The sequence below is a fragment of the Scardinius erythrophthalmus genome (assembly GCF_964197995.2).
Source record: "Scardinius erythrophthalmus genome assembly, chromosome: 17".
Lineage (NCBI taxonomy): Eukaryota > Metazoa > Chordata > Actinopteri > Cypriniformes > Leuciscidae > Scardinius > Scardinius erythrophthalmus.
The window spans coordinates 25209586-25237241 of record NC_138237.1 but is presented as its reverse complement, the minus strand read 5'-3'; the positions used below and the strand labels follow the sequence as shown (position 1 = coordinate 25237241).

At 42.9% G+C, this 27656-nt stretch overlaps 1 protein-coding gene across 1 annotated transcript; it reads right to left on the bottom strand.

Moving 5' to 3' along the window:
• Positions 1-608: 608 nt before the first annotated feature.
• On the bottom strand, positions 609-27414 carry slco2b1 (solute carrier organic anion transporter family, member 2B1). Its single transcript, XM_081390025.1, has 15 exons — positions 26980-27414; positions 26203-26290; positions 23590-23727; positions 23172-23334; positions 22853-23071; positions 22663-22761; positions 22244-22374; positions 21611-21716; positions 20298-20462; positions 19575-19758; positions 18792-18933; positions 5636-5805; positions 2494-2558; positions 1847-1967; positions 609-1560 (listed from the first exon to the last, which is right to left on the bottom strand). The coding sequence occupies exons 2-15, from the start codon at positions 26260-26262 to the stop codon at positions 1347-1349; spliced, it is 1977 nt and encodes a 658-aa protein (XP_081246151.1). The 5' UTR covers positions 26263-26290; positions 26980-27414; the 3' UTR covers positions 609-1346.
• Positions 27415-27656: the final 242 nt, after the last annotated feature.

Sequence of the window (27656 nt, the reverse complement as noted above, 5' to 3'; positions counted from 1 at the left end):
GTCTGTATTAGTCGTTAGTTACTATGGTGTCTGATTGGTTTATCTATGTCTAGCTGTGCCTGCTTAGTGTCCACATTTGATATGTGCATTATACTCCCTGTTCTGTTCAGTCCTTGTCGGTTATTGTTTGTGTTGAACGTGTTTGTGACACACATTTGAGTTTGCTACTTCATTAAAGACTGTATTTCAAATCATCTTCTTCGTCATGCGCGTTCTACAGCCACAGATGTGTGACAACTGCAAAAATTGTTCAGGAATGGTCAACATAAATCAATGTATGTGGCATGTAATGCAGAAAAGCTAAAAGAAAATCCAGCAAAAAAATAAAAAAAATCTTTTTAAAAGGGTCATAACCAAACACATAAACCCCTTTGTTTCGAATTGTACCATCTGGATGAAAATTTTTAGCATGGTAATGGATATGACAAAGTTAATGTCTTTTGTTTAGGCAGAGCTGCTACACTGCTGCTGTTGATTATTTCTGTTGTTGGTGCTTATTGCTGCTGCTGCTGCAGAGCAAGCACAGGAACTTGGCTACTGCCAACAAACATGGACATGCTGCTGCAGCACAAATACCATATATAAAATTACTCATTGTAGATCTATATTGGTGGAGCAGAGAAACAGTATTTTAATTCAGTTAGAACACATTACACAAGCCATTTGTGAAACTTGAAATGTGTATTTTCATTTCAGCCTTATAGTATATAATGTATAAAAATGATATAAAAACTTGATTAAACACATGTACAGTATATTTATGTGAAGGTATATCCCATATATGATTATGTGATATATATCATGTATATATATATAAAATCAGATGAAAAAACAACAAAACAAATATAGCACATTTTACATAAATTGTGCCAAAAACAAAATGTGATAATGTGCGTTCAAAAATGACCAAAGAGCTTGTTATAAACGCATCACAGTAGAAGAAAAAAGCACCACAACAACATATTTTTTTTTCTTATATATAGACATACTTGGCTCTTTGTCTACACTAAGTAATGAGTTCATATTACACTACTCAGATTTTCACATTGTTAGCATATAAAATGTGTAAAGTACAACTGAGTGCTCACAAACAAAGTATATAAACTCAAAGGAAAAGCAAGGAAAATATTTTAGGCTTACTGCCAGAGATAATACAGAAACAATAACATGTGTTTTAAAGTGGACTTTGTTTCTTATCATTATTATCATGAATGATCACAGCTGTTTGTAGAAATGAGTGTGTTCACAGTCTGGTGTCGTCTTGTGTCAGAAACTTGGCCTGTTTGAGTAGTTGCATTATGGCAATCTGAGAATCTCCACATTTACTCGGTATTCACCTTCTGTCTTTACTCTCTAAGGACCATTTGTGTGTTGCAGGGTCCACTTGAGTTGCTAACCATCTGTTTGGCATCTTTCATTTCTTGGGAACTTTCACTTTTGATCTGGTTGTTCATTTTCTCATTCTGTTTCTGGGTTGATTTTATCCTACGAAGCACCATAAAAGACAGGAAGAAACAGACGAAGCCACCGAATATAAAGAATATCTGGAGTCCCAGGAATCTGTGAACCAAAAAGTATTAACAATTGTAAGTTTACCTTGCTAAAAAAACAGCTTAAGTTGGTGTGATGATATATTAACCGAATAAGGCTGGTCTAGTTTAATGGGGCACAAACTGGGCAGGCAGATAGACAATTGTCCAGCCTCAGCCAGACTGGGAGTCTAGATAGACCAGCACAAACTTTATATAAATATAAATATATATATATATAAATAAAATAAAAGCCATACTAATAACTACAGTATCAGGCTCATTACTTTTCATAGCAGTGTAATTGTAAATTTTACCTGTGTCTGAAAAGGTCTAAATCGTAGTAATGACATGATGTTGTCTTATTGCATTTATTTCCCCACAGAATGCACGCGGTATCGATTGCGCGGCCATACAAAACTGGTGCTGGGAGAAATGCTGTCAGGAAATAAAATTTAATTGTTAATATATACTTGCAATTAATATAACAGTATATAATAAATAATCAAATATAATCACTGTGACAGTCTTTACCATACACACATTCATGACTAAAAAACTAAAATATTGTCTTAACACACCTCTTCCTGTTAATGATATGTTGGCTGTTGAGTTATTAGGCTACACTTTTTTTTTTTAAGATATCACTGCAACTTTCACAATACTGGGAAAACTTGTTATATAAACAAAGACAGATAACACTAAGCTAAACAGGGCAGGTCTGAATATGCCCATAAAAAATGTATGTCGAAAAACATCACTTTTTATGTTATCATAGTAGATAGTGTTTGTGCAGTCCAGACTTAAACCTGTATTAACTTCATAAGCACAATGGCTTAACACACTTGTGAACTGCTGCACCAAGGCTCTGATTACTACTTGTTGCTTTTGTTCACTTAAACTCAGAGCGCCATAACAAAAAATATGACATGTCTGTTCTGCATGATTGACTTTTCTTTCTTACCGAGTACTCTAAACAGCATGAATTGAATTCCCAAGGCAAAAGACTTGTCTTCGGGAGTCACAGTCCTGAACAAAAGCCAACAAACCATATTTAGTCAAAACATCAGTTAATAACACTTTATTTAATTAGTCCACTTCAGAAATCCTACTTACTTTGCAACTACAGTACATGTCAACTTGCAGTCATTACAATTAGTAGTAAGTATTAGTAGACTGTCTGCTTAATATCTGCCAACACTTTATTTTGATGGTCCCCAAATGGACATTCACGAGTTCACACTTACAAATAAGTCAGATAAAATAACAGGTATATGTATTTGGCATGCTGTCCGAGGAGAGGGCTCTGAACTCGGTATTTGGCCCAAACCCAGAGTACTCCCCCCGAATATCCTGGCTGTGGTAGAAGCTTCGTCCCATGCGGATAGACGTGGTAATTAGTGATGATGAGTTGATTGGATAGATTATTTGAACAAGCTCCTCCCGAACTTTGTTAATGAAACATCATTTATATTGACTATAAGCAACTTTGCTAGAACATACATTTATTCTACTAAGAATTACAAAACCCTCCATAAGGATTACAATTTAGCATTGTAAGACTAATCGTCATTGAGTCCTTTGATCTCCAAGATTTACTAACAGCTTGCGCCAGTGCAAACCCTCTTTTTGCAGTAAAAACTACTGTCAGGATTTACTAAAAACATGCAGTGAAAAATTTGCATTAAAAAGGCGGCGACAGGGTTATTTTTGCAGCTGACTTTATTGCATATGCATTTGTTTTCCTTGTATTTGCGACATTATTTACTGCCCCAAAAAAGCATGTCTTAAACCAGACGCTAATTTGTGCTGCTCTTGGTAGATTGTGTTGTTCATTATGGAAATAATTCGGCTGCATCTGTGTTCTTTAATTTGTGGGTCTTTAGTAGATCACATGCAGAACATTCCAGTCCCATCTGTGCTTTTTTGGAATTGCGCTCCCACGCTAGTTTGCCGTTTAGTAAATATGGCCGCAAAATCTGAGTGGGACTAAAAAGTGTTTGAACAAAAACATCTGGGTCTAACCTCTAGAGTGGTTACAGAATCCCTCAAATAGTCTGCGATGTAAAACCAGGGTGCCGGCTGACGGAGTCCCTGGACAAGGCAAATGGCCTTTTTGAAAAAAGACAGTAATAATTCCTAATGGCTGTACACCTCTTTAACTCTCATGTTCCTTACCCTAGGCCCAAGGCCCAGATAGGTTAATCTTCTAGACAGGCGGTATGATATAGTCATGCGTCGGAATCTGCCCTTTCCTTTGACTCCCTACTTCAAACTTCTCTAGATGGGTTCTAGGTTGGGGGAGCTGTTGTAATTTTCCCAAACCTAACCTAACAGTCTAAAGGGAGTTAGTTGACATGTAGTTACCAATTAATGAGAGTAAGTTGACATGTTGTTGCAAGTTACTTATAGTTAGTCGAATGTCTAAAGTGGACTACTGAATTAAAGTGTAACCCATCAGTTTATACATAAATTTACAACATTTTGCATATGAATATGTGACCCTGGATCACAAAACCAGTCACAAGTCGCACGGGTATATTTGTGGCAATTGCCAACAATACATTGTATGGGTCAAAATGATCATGTTCCATGAAGATATTTTGTAAATTTCCTACCGTAAATATATAAAACATTTATTTTTGTGAGTGAATGCAGCACAATCGAGCACATAAATGGACAACTTTAAAGACGATTTTTTTAATGTTTTGATTTTTTTGCACCCTCAGATTCCAGATCTTTAAATAATTGTATCTCGGCCAAATATTGTCCTTTCCTAACAAACCATATATCAATTGAAAGCTTATTTATTCAGCTTTCAGATTATGGATACATCTCAATTTAAAAAAAAATAACCCATGTTTGTGGTCCAGGGTCACATATGACGTCACTTCCATTTCATGAATACCAGAGTATGAGCTATTTGAAATCTTCTTTAACATATCCATTGAGGCTTTTTCTGAAAGTAAGGGCTGTTAAAGAGCCTGAAGTCTGTTACTACGCTGATGGCAGTTTTTCGTGATGCTGGCAGGGCCTGCACAGGCAGGTTTTCACTATGCTAGAATGATACTATGACGTATTATAGCTGAAGGGCAGAGGTGCATGATAAATGATGTATCTGCCTTTAAAAAACAAAATTAATGAACACATTAGTCATTGCAGAGATTAAAAGGTCAAACAAAGTTTTGATTAAGTGCTCACAACTTCATTTTGATTGAAAAGATTCTGTATTTTAGAAACTTACACTATTCTTACAGTTTTTTTTTTTTTGCAATGAAAAACAACAACAACAACAACTTCAGTTAATGTGAATTGCAATTTTGATTTCATGCATAATTATTGCACTAAATGAAATAATGTTAATAAATTGCAGTTAATGGAGTTCATTGCTCTAATAGAATTTCAATAAAAGCATTACTAGCTTTATAGAATATTTTTTTTTTAGTATGCCGTAGCCTGTAGGTAGCAACTATGCAAGTATTGCACTACAACAAGCTACAACCTGTTAAGCGAGTTCACCTCGTCACTCTTCCTTTTAAACAAAACATGTGCCACCATGTATGTTGCCATTCATTTTTGAAAGTAGCAACATTAATTCCATTAATGTTCCTCACATAAATGTATTTTTATTTGATTTTCTAAATTTAAATGACATGACATTATCACTCACTACACCTAAAACTACCTGTCTTAAGACTATATTGCAATTCTTCATGAAGAGTATCAATATAAAACATATTATACTTAAACATACATATAAAACAATATAAAACATATCAGTACAATGTTATAACCAAACACTCTTGGAAAGTCAGACCTGATTCTCATATTTTAAATAATTTTAAGTAATTGTCCTCATATTTTTTGTAACACACCATTGATATGTCAACAAAAATGTTTTGGATTTTTAGACATTTTTTCTCACTATGTCTTTGTCAGATATTGATGATGCATATAGGTTAATCCTATTTTTCAACCCTTTTTTTATAATCATGAAGATTCACCTCTTTTTCAAATAAGCAAATATTTCAACATAAAGTGATGCTAGATGTTAACTTTCAATACTGATCATATTTACATGCTTACATGAAAATAAAGGGAAATACCTGAGGATCATCATAAAGGATGTAGTATGTGAAAGTGAAGCCACAAAGCATGTGATGGAGGACAGGATCATGAAGGGAATTAGGCGATTAATACAACTATTTTCACATGGTCCTGGCAACGCAAAGCCTGGAGGACCAGTTGCTGCCACACATCCACAATCTGTGTAGTTCTGTGGGAGATATTAGAAGATTCAATGTCAGATATTGAAAAGTGAAATTTAGTAGTTTTACTAGGTTACTGATGCCATTGATTTAGAACTATTGTAACCATTTCTGTTATTCTCATATTTGCAGGGAACTTTGGAACAAAGTTAGTTAGTAAAGTCATAAAGTAATAAACAGGCAGCTTTGTTTCTGCTGCATTATAAATGTGACACAGATGTTAAACAGATTTCAACCTATAAATCCAGCAACACTATCAAAGGAGGTTTGCCGTAAAACATTTATCTAAAGCCTATATCCAGGCTTGTGAGTTATCAGGAGGAAACTTTGTTTGTTTTGAGAGCAATTAAAAGGAGAACGTATGCAGGAAGTGTTTGGGCTTTTTCATTCTATTTAAAAAAATATGTCATGAAACTCTTTGCCACACACATTCTTAAAGGGATACTTCACCTCTGGGAAGATGAATGTGTATTTAAAATAGGTCATTTAAGTAGAAGAAATGTGAAGAAATTTTTGAATTTGGAGCTTTCTAGACTGAGAAAAGCCAGAAAATGTATTTTTGGCTTATGTGGATGAAAGACAACAACTCCCAGAATGCACTTGCTTTGCTGCCTTAGGAGGCCACGCCTACCGGTAAGAGTGCGTCAGTGCGGCGAGTGCGCAGTTGAAAACAACAAGGCTAGCTAGCCTACGTGAGGAGTTTGCCAGGGATTTACATATCGCCCAAAATGTCCGGGATTCGGCTTTTGCGTTCTACAGTCGCCATTCTTTCATTATGTTTACTGTGGCGAGCAGGACGAGGCTGACGGCCGCGGGAGAACGGCGCGAAGCCGGTGGCGTCATCACTGAGACGCGCTGGGTCTCCCATCTCTCACGGAGGAGCGGGAATTTTCTTAGCAATGGTAAAACACACATCAACCGATCACTTGTTTAGCGTTCATGTAAACACTACATTCAGATTCACCAATCAGAATGAATTCAGTTAGATTGTAACAAAAGGTGTGCATGTAAACAATGAATGGCGACCGCAGAAAGCAAATCCCGAATCCCGGACATTTTGAACGGTCTCGCCCGCCAGACAAGTCCGGGAAAAGGAGGACGGATACTTACTCAGCTTTCTCCTAATATTCAGCCTTTTCCATAGAACAAGAGCCTGCTAGCTTAGCTTCCAAAGAAAGACGGCTGACACTGTGTACATTCTGTGAGTGAGATCCCACCCTCTATGGGCGGGCTGAAAACATGCGGAACAACGCCATCTACTGGCTGTAGTCTTTAGCCTCTGGACAGAAAATCCTCCGAAGACGCAAAATGACGATTTTTGCGTCATCGGAGGATTTTTTCCAGACAAAAAATACATAAATCTCTTGTCTCAGGGGGATATGAGGGTGGAAAGCATGGTAATTCGAAAATACTACAGGTTTTCTACTAATACAAAGCTTAATGCTAAATCCTGAAGTATCCCTTTAAGTAAACATTTTACAGATTGAAAATGTCCAACAATTTGATCCAAACATGATATTTTTGAGACACAGAGGTAGATTGTTTAAGGATTCTTCTGTGTTTTCCAAAAGCAAAACACGAATATAATCTAATGGTGTGTACGCTAATATTAGTCTCTCTGTTTATCCCGAAGTTTCCCGCTGTTTGCGCAGAGAGAACTTAAGGGTTTTCTGTTAGAACGGTGTCATGTTAGCGTTCCCTAAGTTAATAGCTAATGATTGTTGCGACGGAAGTGAATCAATCAAAACTAACTTTAGCTGGACAATACCTTTATTCTAGAGCTGCTTTAAAGCCAAAACAATCTCTGTTACTTTAATTTTCTATTCTCACTGTAATCTATATTGTTAAAAGCGCTATATAAATGAAGGTGACTTGACTTGACTAATGACCATCCTGTTATGATCTGGACACATATTCCTATATAAACACTGTCCCTTTTTCTGGCTGCTACTGTCACGATCCCACACACGAGAAACAGGGAGATCCAATAACGGTAAGTATTTATTAAAGGGAAATCCAAAATCCGTAGTCAAGTCCAGGCATGGGTCAAAATCCGAATAGGCAATCCAAAACGAGACACAAACAAGAACAGGCAGGAAACAGAATACCGAAGTGGCTGTGAAAAATACAAGGACTCCGTGACACATACTAAAACAGACAGGGTTATATACACAGGGAAACTAACAATGAAACAGGGAACAGCTGAAACAATGATGACGGAGAGCTGAGTGTAATTAACAGTGATTGGTACAGACAAGGATTGTGGGGAATGTAGTTCAATATGTGGATGACACCGTGGGGAAGAGGACCTCAAGTGGATACCAGAAAAACACAAACCAGACACTGTGACATAACCCCCACTCTACGGAGCGGCTACCAGACGCTCCAAGACAAAAAAGACAAAACAAGAGTCCAGGCGGGAGGTGGAATGGTGGAGGCTCAGGGGGAGGGATGGGGGGCCAGGTCCATGAAGGGGAACAGGAACAGTGAGTGACAGTTTAACCGACAACCAGAGTGAAACAGACAGTCCATCGGGCGGCCAGGGCGGAGCAGACAGTCCATCGGGAGGCCAGGGTGGAGACCTCCCCTCAGGTGGCCACGGCAGAGACGACCCCTCGGGCAGCCAGGGCGGAGACTTTCCCTCGGGCGGCCACGGCGGAGACGACCCTTCGGGCGGCCACGGCGGAGACGACCCTTCGGGCGGCCTCGGCGGAGACGACCCCTCGGGCGGCCTCGGCGGAGACGACCCCTCGGGCGGCCTCGGCGGAGACGACCCCTCGGGCGGCCACGCCGGTGAAAACCCCTCGGGCGGCCACGGCGGAGAAGACCCTTCGGGCGGCCACGGCGGAGACGACCCTTCGGCCTGCCACGGCGGAGACGACCCTTCGGGCGGCCACGGCGGAGACGACCCTTCGGGCGGCCACGGCGGAGAAGACCCCTCGGGCGGCCATGGCACAGGAACAGACACCGACTCAGGAACTGGAACAGACTTCACCGGCTCAGGAACAGAAACAGACACCACCGGCTCTGGAGCAGGCACCACCGGCTCAGGAACACACTCCACCGGCTCAGGAACAGAAACAGACACCACCGGCTCTGGAACTGGAGCAGGCACCACCGGTTCAGACACCACCGGCTCAGGAACACACTCCACCGGCTCAGGAACACACTCCACCGGCTCAGGAACAGACACCACCGGCTCAGGAACAGACACCACCGGCTCAGGAACAGACACCACCGGCTCAGGAACAGACACCACCGGCTCAGGAACAGACACCACCGGCTCAGGAACAGACACCACCGGCTCAGGAACTGGCTCCACCGGATCAGGAACTGGCTCCACCGGATCAGGAACTGGCTCCACCGGATCAGGAACTGGCTCCACCGGATCAGGAACTGGCTCCACCGGCTCAGGAACAGACTCCACCGGCTCAGACACCACCGGCTCAGGAACACACTCCACCGGCTCAGGAACAGACACCACCGGCTCAGGAACTGGCTCCACCGGCTCAGGAACAGACACCACCGGCTCAGGAACAGACACCACCGGCTCAGGAACAGACTCCACCGGCTCAGCGGTGGCCATCTTGTCCGAACACACAGGTTTGGCAGACGTGACGTGAACAGACTCGGCGATGACCATTTTATCCGCAGACTCTGGATCCGTCTCGGCGGTGGCCATCCTGTCCGAAGACAAAGGCTCGGCAGACGTGACGTGAACAGGCTCGGCGGCAGGAATCTTGTCCAAAGACACAGGTTCGGCAGACATGACGTGAACAGTCTCTGTGGCGGCCATCTTGTCTGAAGACACAGGCTCGGCAGACGTGACGTGAAGATTCCTGGGTGTTTCTAGGATGTTAAATAGCGTTGAAAAATAATCAAACAACGTTTTAGTGGCCATCTCTTCAGGGGACACAGGCTCTGCGGCGGCCATCTTGTCCGAAGACACAGGCTCGGCAGACGTGACATGACCGGTCTCTGGATCGGCAGACGTGACGCGAACAGTCTCTGGATCGGCAGACGTGTTCTTCCTCCCCCTTCTCCGTCCGTGACGGTGAGATGGTGGTTCCGGTCCGTCCCTCACGAGCCCAGGGTCGAATGGGGGCCATGGTGGAGAGTGATGTTGGGCCTCCACTCGACCACCTCCTCCTCTGCGACCTCCCCGGGTCCCACGAAAAATGACAAGGTGGGTTCCCTTAAAATACTCTCTCCTCTCCAGTTCAGTGGCTGGGGAAAAAAAGTTAGAACTCACACCGCTGGATCTCTGCATGACGGAGTCCTTCTGTCACGATCCCACACACGAGAAACAGGGAGATCCAATAACGGTAAGTATTTATTAAAGGGAAATCCAAAATCAGTAGTCAAGTCCAGGCATGGGTCAAAATCCGAATAGGCAATCCAAAACGAGACACAAACAAGAACAGGCAGGAAACAGAATACCGAAGTGGCTGTGAAAAATACAAGGACTCCGTGACACATACTAAAACAGACAGGGTTATATACACAGGGAAACTAACAATGAAACAGGGAACAGCTGAAACAATGATGACGGAGAGCTGAGTGTAATTAACAGTGATTGGTACAGACAAGGATTGTGGGGAATGTAGTTCAATATGTGGATGACACCGTGGGGAAGAGGACCTCAAGTGGATACCAGAAAAACACAAACCAGACACTGTGACAGCTACCCAGGGCTGGACTGGCCATAGGGCATACCGGGCATTTGCCCGGTGGGCCGACGTGCTTTTTGGGCCGGCCACCGATACATCTCATACTCATACAAATTATTATTATTATTATTATTTTTTTTTTTAAACGGCCCATAAAATGTGTACATCGGCGGCCCATTCGTTTTGTTTTGTTTTGCTTAATTGGTGGCGCTGGGTTTGTGCCGGTGTGTAATGCATTGGTCCAAAAAAAAATCAGTGTTAAGTTTTTTTTTCTTACAGACAAGCCCACGAAACGCGTAGATCAGCGGCCCATTGGTTCTTTTCTTGAGTGACACTGGGCTGGCCCAATCACAACTCTAAACAAGTGAGCGAGCGTGCAGCAGTGTCAGTGTGTATCTGTCAAAATAGTCAGCAAGATGGAGAAGAAACGCAAGGAATGTGCAGAGAAATAGTGTGAAAACAATAGAAACAGGCCCTTAAAGCAGACGCTTTATGTGTCAAAATATATGTTTTCTGACCTTCCTGTGCTGTGATGATGATAGTGAGGACGGAGGATCAGGAGAGAGATGAGTGAGTGTAGAATCCGCGGTAAGCAGAACTACTTTCAAAACACTTAAGCTATGCCATGATCAAGTGTAGGAACCCATAACCCAGTTACAGATTATTTCCACATCTGCATAATTAACGATTACCGCAATTCACTAGAAATTTTATGAGAGGCGTTTGTAAACCATGTTTTCCGCCAAAATAAAAGCTTGATGCAATTTGCGTCAAAATAAAAGATCATGTGCTTATCTCTTTCAAGTATAGAAATTGGTAGAAAACTAATTATGAAAGTTTCCTTTATTTTTTTAGTGCATTTGTTTTACAAAATATGGCTATTACTGTCATTGGATTAATATTATAACGTCTCGGTTACGTATGTAACCCTCGTTCCCTGAGTAGGGAACGGAGACGTTACGTCGGATGACGACGAATGGGGTTTCGCTTAGAAATCCTATCATCTTCGAGTATTAAAACACGAGCCAATGGCAATGAAATGCCATGGGTCTGCGGAATTTGCATAGCGTAACTCCGCCCCATGCAGGGGGTATATAAGGAAGTGCGCGAGCAACATGCAGACTATGTCTTCGCTGAGGAGCCGAGACTGAACTCAGGCGTTCCAGCGGTACAGCGGAAGTGGCAGGGAGACGTAACGTCTCCGTTCCCTACTCAGGGAACGAGGGTTACATACGTAACCGAGACGTTCCCTTTCGTTGTCACTCCGAGTTACGTCGGATGACGACGAATGGGGTTCCCAGTGTAATCACGCCACCTCTCGACTGTCTTCCAGTGCCCTGCGTAAGTCTGAGCTCCCTGTCGTGAGACTAGCACGGACGAAGGACTCCTACTTAACACAGGAATACCAAGGTACACTGGGAAGCATATCCAGTAGAAATATGCAATCATGCCCAGCCCGAAGGGGGGGACTTAAGAATACACATATGACCCGAAGGAACTGCATAAGGAGAATCACTGTGGTGTCCAGCCGCAGGTGGAATATTTCAACCCCAGGTGTGGCAAGGTGGCTTGCCAAGGGAAAGACACATGCTCAAGGAGGCTTACAGTGGAATACACATGTGGGGGTCGCCCGGAGGGGAACCATGCACATGGAGGCACCTAGCCAACGCGAAAGCTGCCGGTGGCATAACTCTGGCGTTGACGTCGTCAGTGCTGGAGGAGACTCAGGGCTTATTAGGCTCACCTGAGGAAATATCGCACGTATCCCGTCCGTGGAGAGGAATGGCGAGCAAGCGAAGACACCTGAGCAGAATCTAGTACCGGCTAGTTGAAGCGAGTACATGAGAAGAAACTGGCTCTACTCGGAGATAGTAAAATCTCGCAAATGTGTTAGGTGTCGCCCAGCCTGCAGCTCTGCAGATGTCTGATAGCGAGGCGCCATGCGCTAGAGCCCAAGAGGATGCCACACTCCGAGTGGAGTGGGCCGTCACACCAAGGGGGCACGGTCGACCTTGCTGCTGGTAAGCCAAAGCAATGGCGTCCACTATCCTAGTGAGACAACCTTTGTTTGGAGAGAGCCTTTCCCTTCAGCTTCCCACCATGACAGACAAAGAGCTGGTCTGAGGTCCTGAAAACACTGCGTTCTGTCTACATAAGCACGAAGGGCGCGTACTGGACAGAGCAGTGCCAAGGCTGGGTCTGCCTCCTCCAAGGGCAGCGCTTGCAGGTTCACTACCTGATCTCGAAAGGGTGTGGTAGGAACCTTGGGCACATATCCAAGCCGGGGTCTCAGGATCACGTGAGAGTTAGCCGGCCCGAATTCCAGGCACGCTTCGTCAACCGAAAATGCCTGCAGGTCCCCTACCCTCTTGATGGAGGCCAATGCAACCAGGAGCGCTGTCTTCATTGACAGGAACTTAAGCTCCACTGATTGCAAAGGCTCAAATGGAGCACTCTGCAGGGCAGTCAGAACCACTGAGAGGTCCCAAGAGGGTACGAGGGGAGGGCGAGGAGGATTTAGTCTCCTCGCTCCCCTCAGGAACCTGATGATCAGGTCATGCTTCCCCAGAGACTTACCTTCAACTGCATCGTGATGTGCGGCAATGGCGGCAACATACACTTTCAGGGTGGAGGGAGACAGCCTTCGCTCCAACCCTTCTTGCAGGAAGGAAAGCACGACACTGATCGGGCATTTCGTGGGTTCTTGCTGTTTGGAAGAACACCAGTTGACGAAGAGGTTCCACTTCAACGCATAGGCATGTCTCGTGGACGATGCTCTAGCGGAAGTGATGGTAGCCACCACCGCTGGTGGTAGGGTACTCAAACCTGCCTCGTCCCGTCCAGAAGCCACACGTGGAGGTTCCAAAGACCGGGACGAGGGTGCCAAAGGGTGCCCCGTCCCTGAGAAAGGAGGTCCTTCCTCAGAGGAATTGGCCAGGGAGGTGCTGTCGCAAGGAGTATGAGTTCTGAGAACCAGGTGTGGCTGGGCCAGTATGGGGCAACCAATATAACCTGCTCCTTGTCCTCCCTGATCTTGCGCAGGGTCCGCGCAAGAAGGCTCACTGGGGGAAACGCATACTTGCGTAGGCCCCTCGGCCAGCTGTGCGCCAGTGCATCCGTGCCGAGCGTGCCCTCGGTCAGGGAATAAAACAGGTCGCAATGGGACGAGTCGTGGGAGGCAAACAGGTCTACCTGTGCGTCGCCGAACTGATCCCAAATCAGCTGAACCGTCCGGGGATGGAGTCGCCATTCTCCAGCGAGAGGCTGAACTCGAGACAGCTCGTCGGCCGCCTGGTTCAGGTGTCCCGGGATATAAATGGCTCGAAGCGACCTCAGATGCTTCTGACTCCATATAAGGAGGTGGCGGGCGAGTTGCGACATACGGCGGGAGAGTAGACCACCTTGATGGTTGATGTACGCTACTGTTGCGGTATTGTCTGATCGGATTAGTACGTGCTGACCCCTGAGCAACGCATGGAAACGGTGCAGGGCGAGACGTACAGCCAGCAACTCGAGGCAATTGACATGCCAAAGGCGCTGGGGTCCTGTCCAGGAGCCCGCGGCAGCATGTCCATTGCACATGGCGCCCCAGCCCGTGGTGGAGGCATCTGTTGAGACAACAACATGCCGGGAAACTCGTTCCAGGGGCACTCCGGCCCGTAGAAAGCTGAGGTTCGACCACGGGGTGAAGGTCTGACGGCAGGCCGGAGTCACTGGGACCCGGAGCTTGCCGTGTTGCCATGCCCACCTCGGGACTCGATCGCGAAGCCAAAGCTGAAGCGGTCTCATATGAAGCAATCCGAGCGGCGTTACTGCGGCTGCGGATGGCATATGCCCCAGGAGCCTCTGAAAAAGTTTCAGTGGGACCGCACTCTTGCCCTCGAACTGGCGAAGACAAGTCAGCAGTGACTGCGCGCGCTCGCTCGTAAGCTGCGCGCACATGGCGACCGAGTCGATTTCCATACCGAGAAAAGAGATCCTCTGCACTGGGCAGAGTTTGCTCTTCTCCCAGTTGACCCGAAGGCCCAGACGAGCCAGGTGCCGGAGCACAAGATCCCTGTGTTCGCAAACCTGGTCTCGAGAGTGAGCTAGGATCAGCCAGTCGTCGAGATAGTTCAGGATGCGAACCCCGTGTTCCCGGAGGGGAACAAGGGCTGCCTCGACGACCTTCGTGAAGACGCGAGGAGACAGGGCTAGCCCGAAAGGGAGAACCGCGTACTGTATGCCTGTCCCTCGAAAGCAAACCGTAGAAACGGTCTGTGTCGAGGAAAAATGGAGACATGGGAGTAGGCGTCCTTCAGGTCGATCGCTGCAAACCAATCCTGCGGCCGCACGCATTCGAAAATGCGTTTGGCCGTGAGCAACTTGAACGGCATCCTCTTTTTTGAAGGGAGCGGTTCAAGACGCGCAGGTCCAGGATTGGTCGTAACCCACCGGATTCTTCGGTACAATAAAGTAGGGGCTGTAAAACCCAGACTTCATTTCGGCTGGAGGGACAGTCTCGATCGCACCCTTCGCCAGTAGGGTAGCGACCTCCGCTCTCATGACAGGGGCATAGCCACCGGCCATAGTGAGTGGATTCCCCTGAGGTGGGGAGGAGACCACGCGAACTGAATCACGTAGCCGAGCCTGATGGTTCTCCGACCCGGCGGGACAGTCCGGAAAGCTCTAGCCAGGCCTCCAGAAACTGCGCCAGCGGGGTTATTCGAACCACAGACGTACCGTCGGGGGTGCAGCGAGGCGGAATGACCGGCCCAGGCGTGGGTGGCATAGCGGCCCGGTGCGGGGGCACGGCCATAAACCGCGTCCTGCCAGAGGAGGCCAGGGGAGGACCAGCGTCCCACGGGGGCGTGCTCTGGCAGGGGTCTGGCGACAGAGGGGGATGAGAGGAGCGTGGCCCGTGGGCGGCGCGTGCTGTCATCCACAGCCTCTTGGGGCTCAGAGAAAGAGCATTAGTTCTTTTGTAGAGATCTTCACCCAGCCCTCAAGTGGGGGAAGGAGTGGTCCTGCTACCAGCTCCTGAAGAACTGAGCCCTAACTCCAAGCTGCCTGTCTCAGGTTTTGTGCTGCTCAGCCAGGTGTTAGCCGGCTAAGGGGCAGAGACAGGCGGTGCCAGCCTCCAGCGACCCCCTTGTGCTCAGGCCAGTGAAGGCTCGAGGGGAGGAGCCGCAAGGAGGCGGCGTCGGCGGGAAGCAGACTAAGCAGACCACACCGACAGATGACCGTCAGTGCAGAAGCCTCAGTCTGCTTGTGGATTGATCGAAGACTGTTGGGCGCAGTCCTCAACCACCCCGCCGACCAGGCAGCCCGCCTCAAGGTGCTGCTTAGGCTGGCGTGGCAGTCTAAGGGGCGGAGACGGGCAGCACCGCCCTCCTGCGGCTTCCTCCTGCTCAGGTCCGTTTGCAGGCCAGAGGGGAGCAGCCGCATGGATGGGGGCTTGGCGGGAAGCAGACTGAGGAGGCCGCACGGATGGATGACCATCGGTGCCGGACCCGAGTCTGCTTCAGGTGGTCGAAGCCACACCGCCAAAGAGCTCAGCCTGGGACATGGGGGAGCTGAGAAAATGAATTCTCAGACCCTGCCACATCAACCTGGCTAAGCCCATGTCTGGACCACATAGTGGACATCACCTGACCCAGGATCACGCAGGTACCGATGTCGCCCGAGAGCGAGGTCAGTAGTGTGCGTGGCGGAACAACCAGGCCGGGCATGGGAGGCATAGCGTCCCAGCATAGGGGCGTGGTTAGAATTTCCGCGTTCTGCCAGGGTTGGCCAGGGAAGGACTAGCGTTCCACTGCGGCCGGTTCGACAGAACTCCCGGGACAGCACTGCATCGAAGGCGCAGGCGACACACAGCACTGCATGACCGTGCCACTATAGTGACAGGGAACATACAGACCATGATCGCCGTGCGATCGAAGCAGCGAAGGCGGAGGACACCCGCGGGCCGCGAAAGTCACGTGGAGTTTCGCGCAGCGCAGGTGTCCTGATGCACGTCCGGGAGAAGCTTACAGCGCTCGGGGGGAGGGCGGGGCCACTCCAGCCGATGCTTTCAGCTGCCCGGGAAAGCATGGCTGACAGCTCTGGATCGGTCCCGGCAACGATGGCACTCCCGTGGGAGGCAACGCAGTCGAAACTTCATTTCCAGAGGAATCAAGCCCGCCTTGTGATGCTGTGAGTGCATGGTCTGCGATGTGGAGGGGGGTGTGGCCCGAGGAATTGACTCGTCGGTTGTTGTGCCACACCAAACCCTCAGATCACCCTGGCCACCAGCCAAAGTATCCCTTCTCGAGGAAGAGATAAATTGGGGTGTGGCAGAGGGGACTCTACTCACATGGAGATCATTGAGTCTTGATCTATAAACATCGCGATGGTCATGTTCCCGCAATGAAAACATGACTCATCAACGAGCGCTGCCAAGCGTGATTAAGCCCAACACGCAAAACAGCGCTCGCGACCGTTAGGCAGATGACTGACGCACACACATCCAGAAAATACACGGGCGAACCGTCTTGAAAAAGACGTGCCGCGTGCAGCTCTTTTAGAGAGTGGAAAAGCTCAGCAGAGTGCTGAAGCACCCAGGGAGAAACACACTCACTGTCGGCAGATTACTGCACAAATCAGCAGCAGGAAATGCGATCTCGCTGGAAGCGCCGTCACACCAACACACTGAAGAGCCGCTCGTCTCGAAGAGATTTGAGATGACACTCAAAAGGCTTGTGGAGTGAAGTACTGAACTTGGCTCCGAAGCGAAAACATAGTCTGCATGTTGCTCGCGCACTTCCTTATATACCCCCTGCATGGGGCGGAGTTACGCTATGCAAATTCCGCAGACCCATGGCATTTCATTGCCATTGGCTCGTGTTTTAATACTCGAAGATGATAGGATTTCTAAGCGAAACCCCATTCGTCGTCATCCGACGTAACTCGGAGTGACAACGAAAGGGAACTATTATTATGTAGGCTAGTAGGTGTAATGTAAATAGACACTGTAACTAAAAGAGGTTTCAGTTTTCTTTGTTTAATTTGCACACTGAATATGGGTTGGAGCTTTTCATTTTGAACTCTCAAAGTGCACCAGATTGATGAATTTAACATTAAAATGCACAAAATTTTCTCACGGGGGGGCATGCCCCCGAACCCCCCTACAAGGACCGAGGTCTACCCACCACAGTTTTACCAAAAATCCTGTAAGAAACACTTGTATTGCTATGCCAATGCAGCTTATAGCATGTTTTAGGATTCACCACTGTGGAGTAGGCTATAGTTCAACTGTATTAATAAATGTCACATTTTTACTTGTTTCTATACTCACTCATTCCATGGCATTAGTATTTTTAAGGAATAGGAGTTGGTATGCATATATTTAAGGGCGTGCAAAGATGGATGGTGTTTATGATCATATAGTGGGCTGGGCCGGTCTGGGCCAAAATGCCCGGGCCGATTTTTTGTCCCAGTCCAGCCCTGCTGCTACCATGTTATTTTTATTGTGGATCTATTTTCTCAGTGGGCAGAGGCTGTTACTTAACTTGTATAGAGGTTGCTGATCATGTTTTCGGAAGGCTGAGACAGTTATTTCCCCACTGTGTTGTTTATAGTAATGTATCTGCATCCTCATCTCTGCAGTCTGCCGGCGTGTTCTACATTCACTTCCAACAGAGTTGTCGGTATGCACTTAAAATTGGTTGGTCTGGCCTGTCTAAATGTTTAAAGTGTTGTAGGTCTGGGGATGTTTTTTTTTTGTGTGTGTATACTGGATTACAGACTGACAGACTGATGCTACAATCATTTTGGTTGATGAAAATTATGTAATATTCATCTCAATGGCAAAAAGTGTTCCAATCTACCTTTTCTTTTATGGTTTCATGACATATGTTTTTTGATCTAATATATAGGAAACCTCCTGTATGGCATCAACTTCAGATACATTCACTCCTACGTTTTACACATCAATCTTTTTGAACATTTAAAACCATTAAATAGTTCCTCCTACTGTAATTCTTAACCCTTATTTTGGTTGTAATTCACTCCCATAATGACATATGTGGTCCTGTCAGTGGCATTTATAATGTGTTCCAAAGAAGAAAAAAAAACAAACACGTTTGTAACAAAATGAGTTTAAATATAAATGACGACAGAATGTTCTTTTTTGGGGATCATGTTAAACCTCCATTGGGTTCAGTAATTTATTACTAAAACTATTTCACTTCCTTAAATGAGTTCAGGACATGCACTGTTTTTTCAGAGCTCCTGCTATCAGCCCCCCTTTTGTGCTATTAAGAAAGTACCATGCAGTTCCAGGAATGGAAGTAAAAACAACTTACCAAAACTTTATTTGTATTGGATAATACTATCTTACATCCTGCATGACAGGGAGAGCGAAACTCCACTCCGTTTGAGCCACACACGGGATTGAAGGCTTCTTTAGAACAGGAACATGCATTGCTGCACGGCTCAGAGTCAAATCTGGGGGAAAAAGGAAGCATAATAAAGCACAAATATAATGGATTTAACAGGGTGCCTTTCCACAGGATGTTAAGCATTTGAAGAGCATTAACATTTGCACATGAAGAAACAAAAATACTGCTGTAAATCCATTAAGGAATGTATGAGAAAGTGACAATGCAGATTTTAACCTGCAGTGCAGAACTTTGTAATGGCAAACAGCTGTCAGAGGGTTTACACAGATAAAGATGCTGAAGTCATGCTATTTAAACAGGAATCAAAGGGCTTAATCACTTAGACTTTGGCAACCGCTAATCAGATATCTTATCCATTTGTTCAAATATGTATGCAATAAGAAAATGTAGAAGAAAATTCTATTGCTCAATAGTTTTCTACTTAATTCGTAGCTAGGGTTCTATCAAATTTGACTGAAGTATCAACTTTGTCTAATAAATATTTACTATGTTTCCTTAGGAGAAATAAAAACAGAAATAGACCATTGATGGCAATATATAGTAAGCGTACAGAGCTGTAATATGAATGCTGATGGCATAGCTCTGATTTCTCTTTCATACAGTGAAAGAGTTATTTAATTGAGTTATGGCATAATAGCACTAAAAATGCATAATATTTAAAGCATGTAAGGACCAAACACAACTCACACATTGATTCCAGAAATGTTTTGTGTGGGGCAGCCAATGAACAGAAGAGGAATTGCAAACATAATGCTAACGAAAACTGCTACCGTACACATCGCTGCTGAGGACCTGACATTCAGACCCAACCTGCGTAGTATAACCCCTCCAGCCATTATGCCTAACATGGCTGAAGGAATATTTATGCCACCTGTGAAAAAAAACAAAAAAAAAACAACGTATGAAACATTTTATGCATAAAGATTTTCTTTTAAAATATTAAAATATATTTATTATGTGGCATGCACATAAGCGAGTAATATTCATTGATGTTTTTCTCTATGTAATGCTTCAGGATTGACTGAGAGTTTAGGTGGGTCCCTGGTATGGTACAGGTTGAAAAACTTTGCACTAAGGTACAATAAGGTCAGGCATTCCAATAATAATCCCACTGAACAATAAATAGTGAAAGATGTTACTCTCAGACAAAAAGCTTCAATCTTCCCTTGCTTATTTCCCTGGACTTTGCCTTTGAATCAGAATTTGTTAGAGTGACATATTGTATTGTGTGTGGATTAGTAGCAGTAAAGGTTTTGAATGAGTAATTTGTACCTTTGAACAATACGATATGCTTTCACTGGCCTCAAACACACACCACATAATGATATATGGTTTTGGGTGGAGCAAAATATTTTTTTCTTGCGTGAACACCTTAAAAAAAGGTGTGCTAAATTTCTTTCAATAACTTACCCATCATAATATTAGAAAAGGAGGCAGTTTGTGCAAACTGCTTCTCTACGAATTTGCCCATGAAAGTGGCAAGTCCCGCAACCATGGCAGCAAGATTCACCTGAGCCAACACTACCAACAAATAAATTGGGTTCCGCAGAGTCCTCCTGATGATTTTGGGGAAGCCTGAGGAAAGATAAGAGACACCAAACTGTTTGAAAGTATCTGAAGAACATTTCTACATTAAAGCACAAAAAGAACATCCATGAAGACAAAAACATTATATTTTGGTAGATAAATGAAACAGCATGGTTTCATGAAAACAGTATCCAAGAATCTTTAATATTTTGATAAGTCAGTGGTTGTGATTTGGCTTTGTTTTAGAACCCATTTTTACATTGGACATCAAGTGAAGTCAGCATAATTTATCCTACAGTAATCTCCTTAAAAATCAAACACTAAAATTACAATATTAATATTACCAGGAAAGTTATTTTCAGACATATTACACAAGTTCCAAAATATTGTAGAGTTTGATTGGACGCACAACTTTTAACAATAAAACATTATGGAACAGTTTTTTTGTGTGCAGCCCACCCATTGAGAAGAAATGTGCTACGTTCATGATATACAATTGTTACAGGAACAGAACATTTGAATTATTAATTTGTAGATGAGGTTTCACTTGATGGTCTCTTTAATACATTCTGTTGACTATAAGTAACGTTACACCTACATGTCTACTAACACTCATAAGAGTGTCAGTAGAGTATTAGTACTGTAGACTGGTAGGGTTAGAATAAGTTGACATGTACTTCCAAAGTTACTTATAGTCAGTATAATGTCTGTAATGGGACCATCACAATAAAGATTTAGCAGACAGTCTACTAATGCTCTAATGAGAGTTAGTTGACATGTAGTTGCAAAGTTACTTATCAACAGAATGTTCAAAAGGGACCATCAAAATAAAGTGTTACAGTAGTTGAGAGTCATAATCTGGCTTCTAACATCTGGTTCTGAGTAAGTAGGTCAAAGTGCATAGCATAAAGTTTATTTGCTTCACTTAGCGTGTTCTAAAGTAGGCCATAAACCTGCATCTTACTCACTAACCACTTAGAATCCAGTTTGACCAGATGCTGAATATGATGAGATTTTGTGGGTGAGTTGTGGAATTATCTCTGAACTGGCTGTTAAAACAATGCAGACAGCATGCAAATAAACAACATTACCAGCAAGCGCAATTTAATTTCCCCAGGTTGATTTTTGTTATTTGAACTTGGAAGTACTTCATTTGTGACTAATAAAATCGCTGACAGGTAAAATGGCAAACACACTTTTTAGGAACTCAGTGAGAGAAACCTCTTCCATCGTGTCAGTTCCAGGCTTCTTGTCTTCCATAATTTTCTCTGTTGATGGCTCTGCAGGAGTTTCTTCGATTTCCTGAGGAGATAGAAATCTAAATTTGCCTTTGAAATACCAACTGATATGATCAAGACTGTAGTGAAAAACTCTGGAATATGAAGTAGCGATGCACATACTGCAAACTGGTTTACACAAGCAAACCATCTTAACCTGTTTAAGATTTTATGAAGCCTGTTTATAAATATTTTAAAATTTGAGGTTTTGCTTCCAATATTAGAACATGCTCATTTACAGAGTTCAGAAAAAGAGCATTTAGTGCAAGAACATTCCTGTTGAACACACACTTTGTTTTTTATGCGAGGTTAGCATGTTGAGCAAGAGGGGCAAGAACAGGCTGAGACAAGCTCCTTTTGTACTCAAGTTTCTTTCCTTGTTTGTATTTTTTTTATATACACATGCTCTTTGAGACCCTAGTCGGCTTCAGGAACAAAGGCAGAATCTTAAATTACAGCAGAAACACTCACATTCATCTGCTTTATATCAGAATTTACAAAATAATTTCCAGAATCAAAAAGGCCAAAGATGGGATTTGTGATATACGTCACCTCTCTGGATATCTTCTTAGGGAAAAACAGATATGGCAAAGAAGTCAGGAGAAGGAGGGTGGCAGCTATCAAGAATCCCAACCACCAAGCTCCAACCCATCTGGGGTCATCATTTTTCATAAGTATTTTATCTGAAAAGTGGAAATAACAGCTGATTCATCATAGATTTCCCACATACGAGAGACATGAAGCCAAACTTACAATGATACATCAAGCAACACTGCTAAAGATGTTTAATCTTGAGGTCAAACTTTCTTTTTAAAATCAGTATAGCTTGTCAAAAGGCACTCGTCTAAACATGTTTAGTACAGTTGCTAAAGTATTTAATTATAATGACATCTAATGCTGTTTAAGTGCAGTAAAGTGTGTAAATGTGACTTTACATTTATGAAAGTGTAGACATGGCATATTAGACTCACCTGAAGAAATCTTCTCAACATCAACAAAGAAACGAAGGAGGACAGATGACATCAAGTAGCCAAATGCCGGCCCGATCACAGTAACTGCGAAAAGTATGCCTGTAAAAAAAGATAAAGTTGGATTATTTCTTGAATGAAACAGTGTATTTTGGGAATTGATGATTAAACAAAACTCAATATTTAATCAAACCAAGGTAGAAGGGTGAACTCCTCTTTTCTGCATAATCATCTATGTAGGAAATCCCAAAAGGTTGTATGGGGACACCGCCAATGCCCAGCAGTAACTGGCCCAGTAAAAATATTGGATACACTACAGTGTCAGTCTTGTTTGTATAGCATTTCTGATTAGATTCTTCGTCAGGGGAAGTGTTCTGTGATTGGCAAAGACCCGAGCTGTTGTCTTTGGTGTCTGTGCAACAAATACAAACAGGTTAAATACAATCAGTTATTAAGTACATCCAGTTGTTAACTACAAAAATGGCTAATTTAAAAGAAAAATGTTTACTCACTGCTATTAAAGCCTGTGTAATTGTACTCTCCACCAATGAAGTGAGGTAGTGCTATAAGGAACACCCCCATGCTAGCGATCATTGCTCCGATTCCAATACATCTCGGCCGATGTACGCGACTCCCAAAGAAACTCACAAACACGATGAGAACCGTGTTCCCCACCTTTGCTTAAAAACAACAAAACTTACATTGCATGATCTGATATAACAGTTAAAAATTATAGTTATAATATTAGTCCTTGCAGATGCAGTACCATTTCATATTAAGACTTTGTGCCTGAACTTGTAACTTTAAAAATGAAATAATTGCTAACCAGGTGCTAACAGATGTCAGAAACAACTTGAAAAGAAGGTATTTGCCTTCAGGCCATTCATGATATCGTGTTAGCACCATTGAAATATAACATTTTATCCTTGCCTCATTGAAGGCTGCTAGTAGTCCTGACATCTGACTGGAAAATCCATATCGTCTCTCAATAGTGGTTATGGAGCCCTTCAGATAACCAGACACCAGGAGCTGAGCAAGCTGTAGCATCCCATGACACAGTACAAAAAACTGACACACAAAGAAAAAAAGTGATACAAATGTAAATTCCTTTGGTATGCATTCTGTAAATATAAAAATAAATCCAAAAACAGCACAAACATTTCGGAGTCACTAAGCAAAGTATCAATATAGTTTTTTGGCTATGTTAGTGTCGTTATTTATATGACTTTTAGCCATTTAATAATCATCACTCTGATTGTTGAACAGCTATTTCAGAGCATTTGGTAATGGGATAAACATAAGAAGAAGAAGAAGAAAAAAAGAACAATATAAGGATGTGCAGTGAATATAAGGAAATTAATATCGTCCAGGCCAAATCTATGAAGACTAGTAAAGCCAGGAAACTTAACTCAGCTACGCCTCTAATAAAATAGCGCATTGTAAAAAGAAGCTTCCATTGCTACATCTTGCTACAACATTTCCAATATCTAATACTGCTGAACTTCTAACAGTGTTTACATTGTTTTTAAAACACTTCCAGAAACAAACTACCGAACCTGTAGACAGGCAAATCATATCACAGTGCAGGTAGATGCCCAGCGTCATGTTAAATTAATTGATTGTCACCAGTGTTTGGGGTAATGCATCACAAAGTAGCATGAGTTACTTAATCAGATTACTTTTTTCAAGTAACTAGTAAAATAAAACACTACTTAAATTACAAACAAGAGATCCGAGTAACTTTTTTCAAATAGTAACACAAGTTACTTTGTTTCCCCATTTCTTGTCCCCATTTTGAAAGAAATCGAGAGTAAGTGCAGAGGCGATGTGTGAGCTGTGTGAACATGATTCTTATTGTAGTTCTTGACTGAATGTGAGCATTTACTCATTTCACTTGCACAAAATGTTTCAGTATTTCTAAAAATGAATAAAAACAATGAAACGCAAACTCAGTATACACACATATACACACACACATACATATATATGTGTGTATATACTGTATATACAGTGTATATACAGTATATACACACACAAATATTTACTGCTGACCTTCAATGATCCAATTCAACCATACTAATAAGCACAAATAATTTTAGATAAACCACATTTGTGGGTTTTTTTTTTTTTTCGAAAGCAAGAGTGTTGAACTTTCTTCTCCTGCGTTCTATTCTACTGCGATCCTGAATGGCAGCACAGCTGAAAGGTTTGTTTGGAAACACCGTTGTCGTGTAAATTAACGACCAGAACGCATTAAAAGTTTTCTGTTTTCAGTTGAAAACGGTGTCGTGTAAGCGGCCCCTAAGTTAATAACAAATGATTTTTACAATGGAAATGAATCAATCAAAAACTTACTTAAGATAGAAAGAGCTGCTGTACAGCCAAAACAATATTTGTTGCATTAATTTCCTATTATCACTGTAAAGCTGCTTTGAAACAATCTGTATTGTAAAAAGCGCTATTAAAGTGAAGGTGACTTGACTTGACTTGAGCTGCACCATCTAATGTACAAGCGCAAATATACGTGTAAACATAAGGCATTACTTTCCATCAAAGTAACTAATAAACTAAAGTAATTAAATCGATTTTGCCGCACTGACCAACAGAAAGCTGCTTGGTTTGACAGTGTGAGCTGTGCTTCATACATCGCTAAACTATTGTCGATAGTCATTAGACAACGGACGTTTTTGCCTGCCAAATTTCACTGAAATTATGCTAATTTGACCGCACTTTTAGAGGGTGCTGTTTTCTTCATGAATAAAATATCATATGTTAAATATGGTTATCAAAAGATGTGTCAGTGGGTAGACTAAGCTGTAGCCTTTTTTTCCCTTAAAGGGTTAGTTCACCCAAAAAATTTTATTCTGTCAGTAATTTGTTCCAACCCCGTAAGACTTTCGTTCATCTTCGGAACACAAATTAAGATATTTTTGATGAAATGGTAAGGCTCTTTTACGTTTTCTCGTGGGTTTCTCACGATTCGGACATCCAGGAAATGCACAATTTAGAACCATTTTAAACACTAGCCTACATCGAGACCCATCTTCTCAGTTCTTGCGCATGCATCGTGACGCTCTGGTGAACTCACTCAGAGGCCCACACAGAAGAAAATGAATAGCTTAATAAAGTTGTTATGTTTGGGATTTTTTGTGCACAAAAAGTATTCTTGTCGCTTGATAAACTTATGGTTGAGCCACTGTAGTCACTTGGACTATTTTAACAATGTCTTTACTAACTTTTCTGCGCTGGCAGATGCAATTACCTTGCAGCCTATATATGAAGGAGTGAGAGAGCTCTCAGATTTCATCAAATATATCTTAATTTGTGTTCCGAAGATGAACGAAAGTCTTACGGGGTTGGAACAACATGAGGGTGAGTAACTACTGACAGAATTACATTTTTTTGGGTGAACTATCCCTTTAAATCATATTGGTCTGGTTAATATTATCTTTTCCTAAGGTGGGGCAAGTTGTGTCACTGGACACCTTTATTTTAGAAGTCATATTTGTATGTAATTAGGGATATTTACATTTTGAATCTTACCTTGATATTGTTAAAGAGACCCATTGATCTGCGACGTCTCGTTGTCTCGACAGCTGTCATTTCGTGTTTTTACAAGATACAACACATTCTGGAGAAATAAAACCATAACTATTAAAGGTATATTTTGCCTTCCTTAGCAAAACAAATATGGATTTCTTTACAACTTGATTTTTTATCTCTCATTTTAATCTAGAAATGTGGAAAGTTACAATCAGTTACAAGTTGTTTTCCGCAAGCTATTTAAAATGAACAGGAAATGCTTGTGTAACCTAACTTGGTACATGTAGTTGATGCTGTTTTTTTTTTTGTTTTTTTTTATGTTTCAGACAGCTGCTCACAAGAAAGCAGCCGTTTTGTCCCCGTTTTTTTCTTGGGAACTTGGTGAGCAGAACTTCATATGATGTCACTGTTGCGCAAGACTTAGGCTACTCCAAGTACTTGGCAGTTAGTGCTTTGTGCTGGTTTTAATTTAGCACTTTCAATTCAGCTCCAGAACAGAAGTATTGAGGAGAGTGTGCCTAATATCATCCATACTTGTTCTATTACATTATACACATTATTGAATATACTCAGGATAAGAATATATGAACTGAGATTAATTGATTAAATTTAAAGAATACTTTAATTTCTACTGTAAGTATAAAAACAAATATCTATAGCAAAATAATATATATTTAATTTATATCCTCAACATTTCTATGTCCACATCTTGATAAGTCTGACTAAGAGTTGTCCTTTACTGCCCCAGAGTTCATGAATTAATGAAAGTGTACTTACAGCTTGCTGAGACTGAAGAGTTGGAGATATAGTCTAGCTACTTTCACTTTAGGACGTTAAGTGGGCTACAAGAAGTTGCTGAGCTGGGCGGGCTTTCAGGATTGTGAAATCTCAAAAAGCATTTGGACGTGATTTCATGTGAAGTGTAAAAAGAAGGTGAAAGAAAGAAAGAAAGAAAGAAAGAAAGAAAGAAAGAAAGAAAGAAAGAAAGAAAGAAAGAAAGAAAGAAAGAAAGAAAGAAAGAAAGAAAGAAAGAAAGAAAGAAAGAAAGAACAAATAATGACAAGACAAACCTCTCAAACGAGCATCGATCACGCATTGATCAGATGACGATTGTTAACCGACAACATGCGGTAGCTAGCATAGACAGTATAAGAAGCTAGTCATATTAGGTAGCTAGTCGTTCTGTCCGTATTCCTAACTTTTTTCTTGAATTTCCTAACATAACCAGCAGATGGAGACAAAGTACACTTTTAAAACCAAACTCACTTTTATGAAATAACCCCATTTACAACAAAATACCAAACTACCTGTTCGATTTTAGATCATATTTAGGCCTGGATTTTCTTCTGATATTGGTGGAAATTCTGGAAACAGTCTACATATGAGATCAGCTGATTTTATTGCTCACTCTACATAATTTGTTCCTAAAAATATGAAAGACAAGACAATTGGTA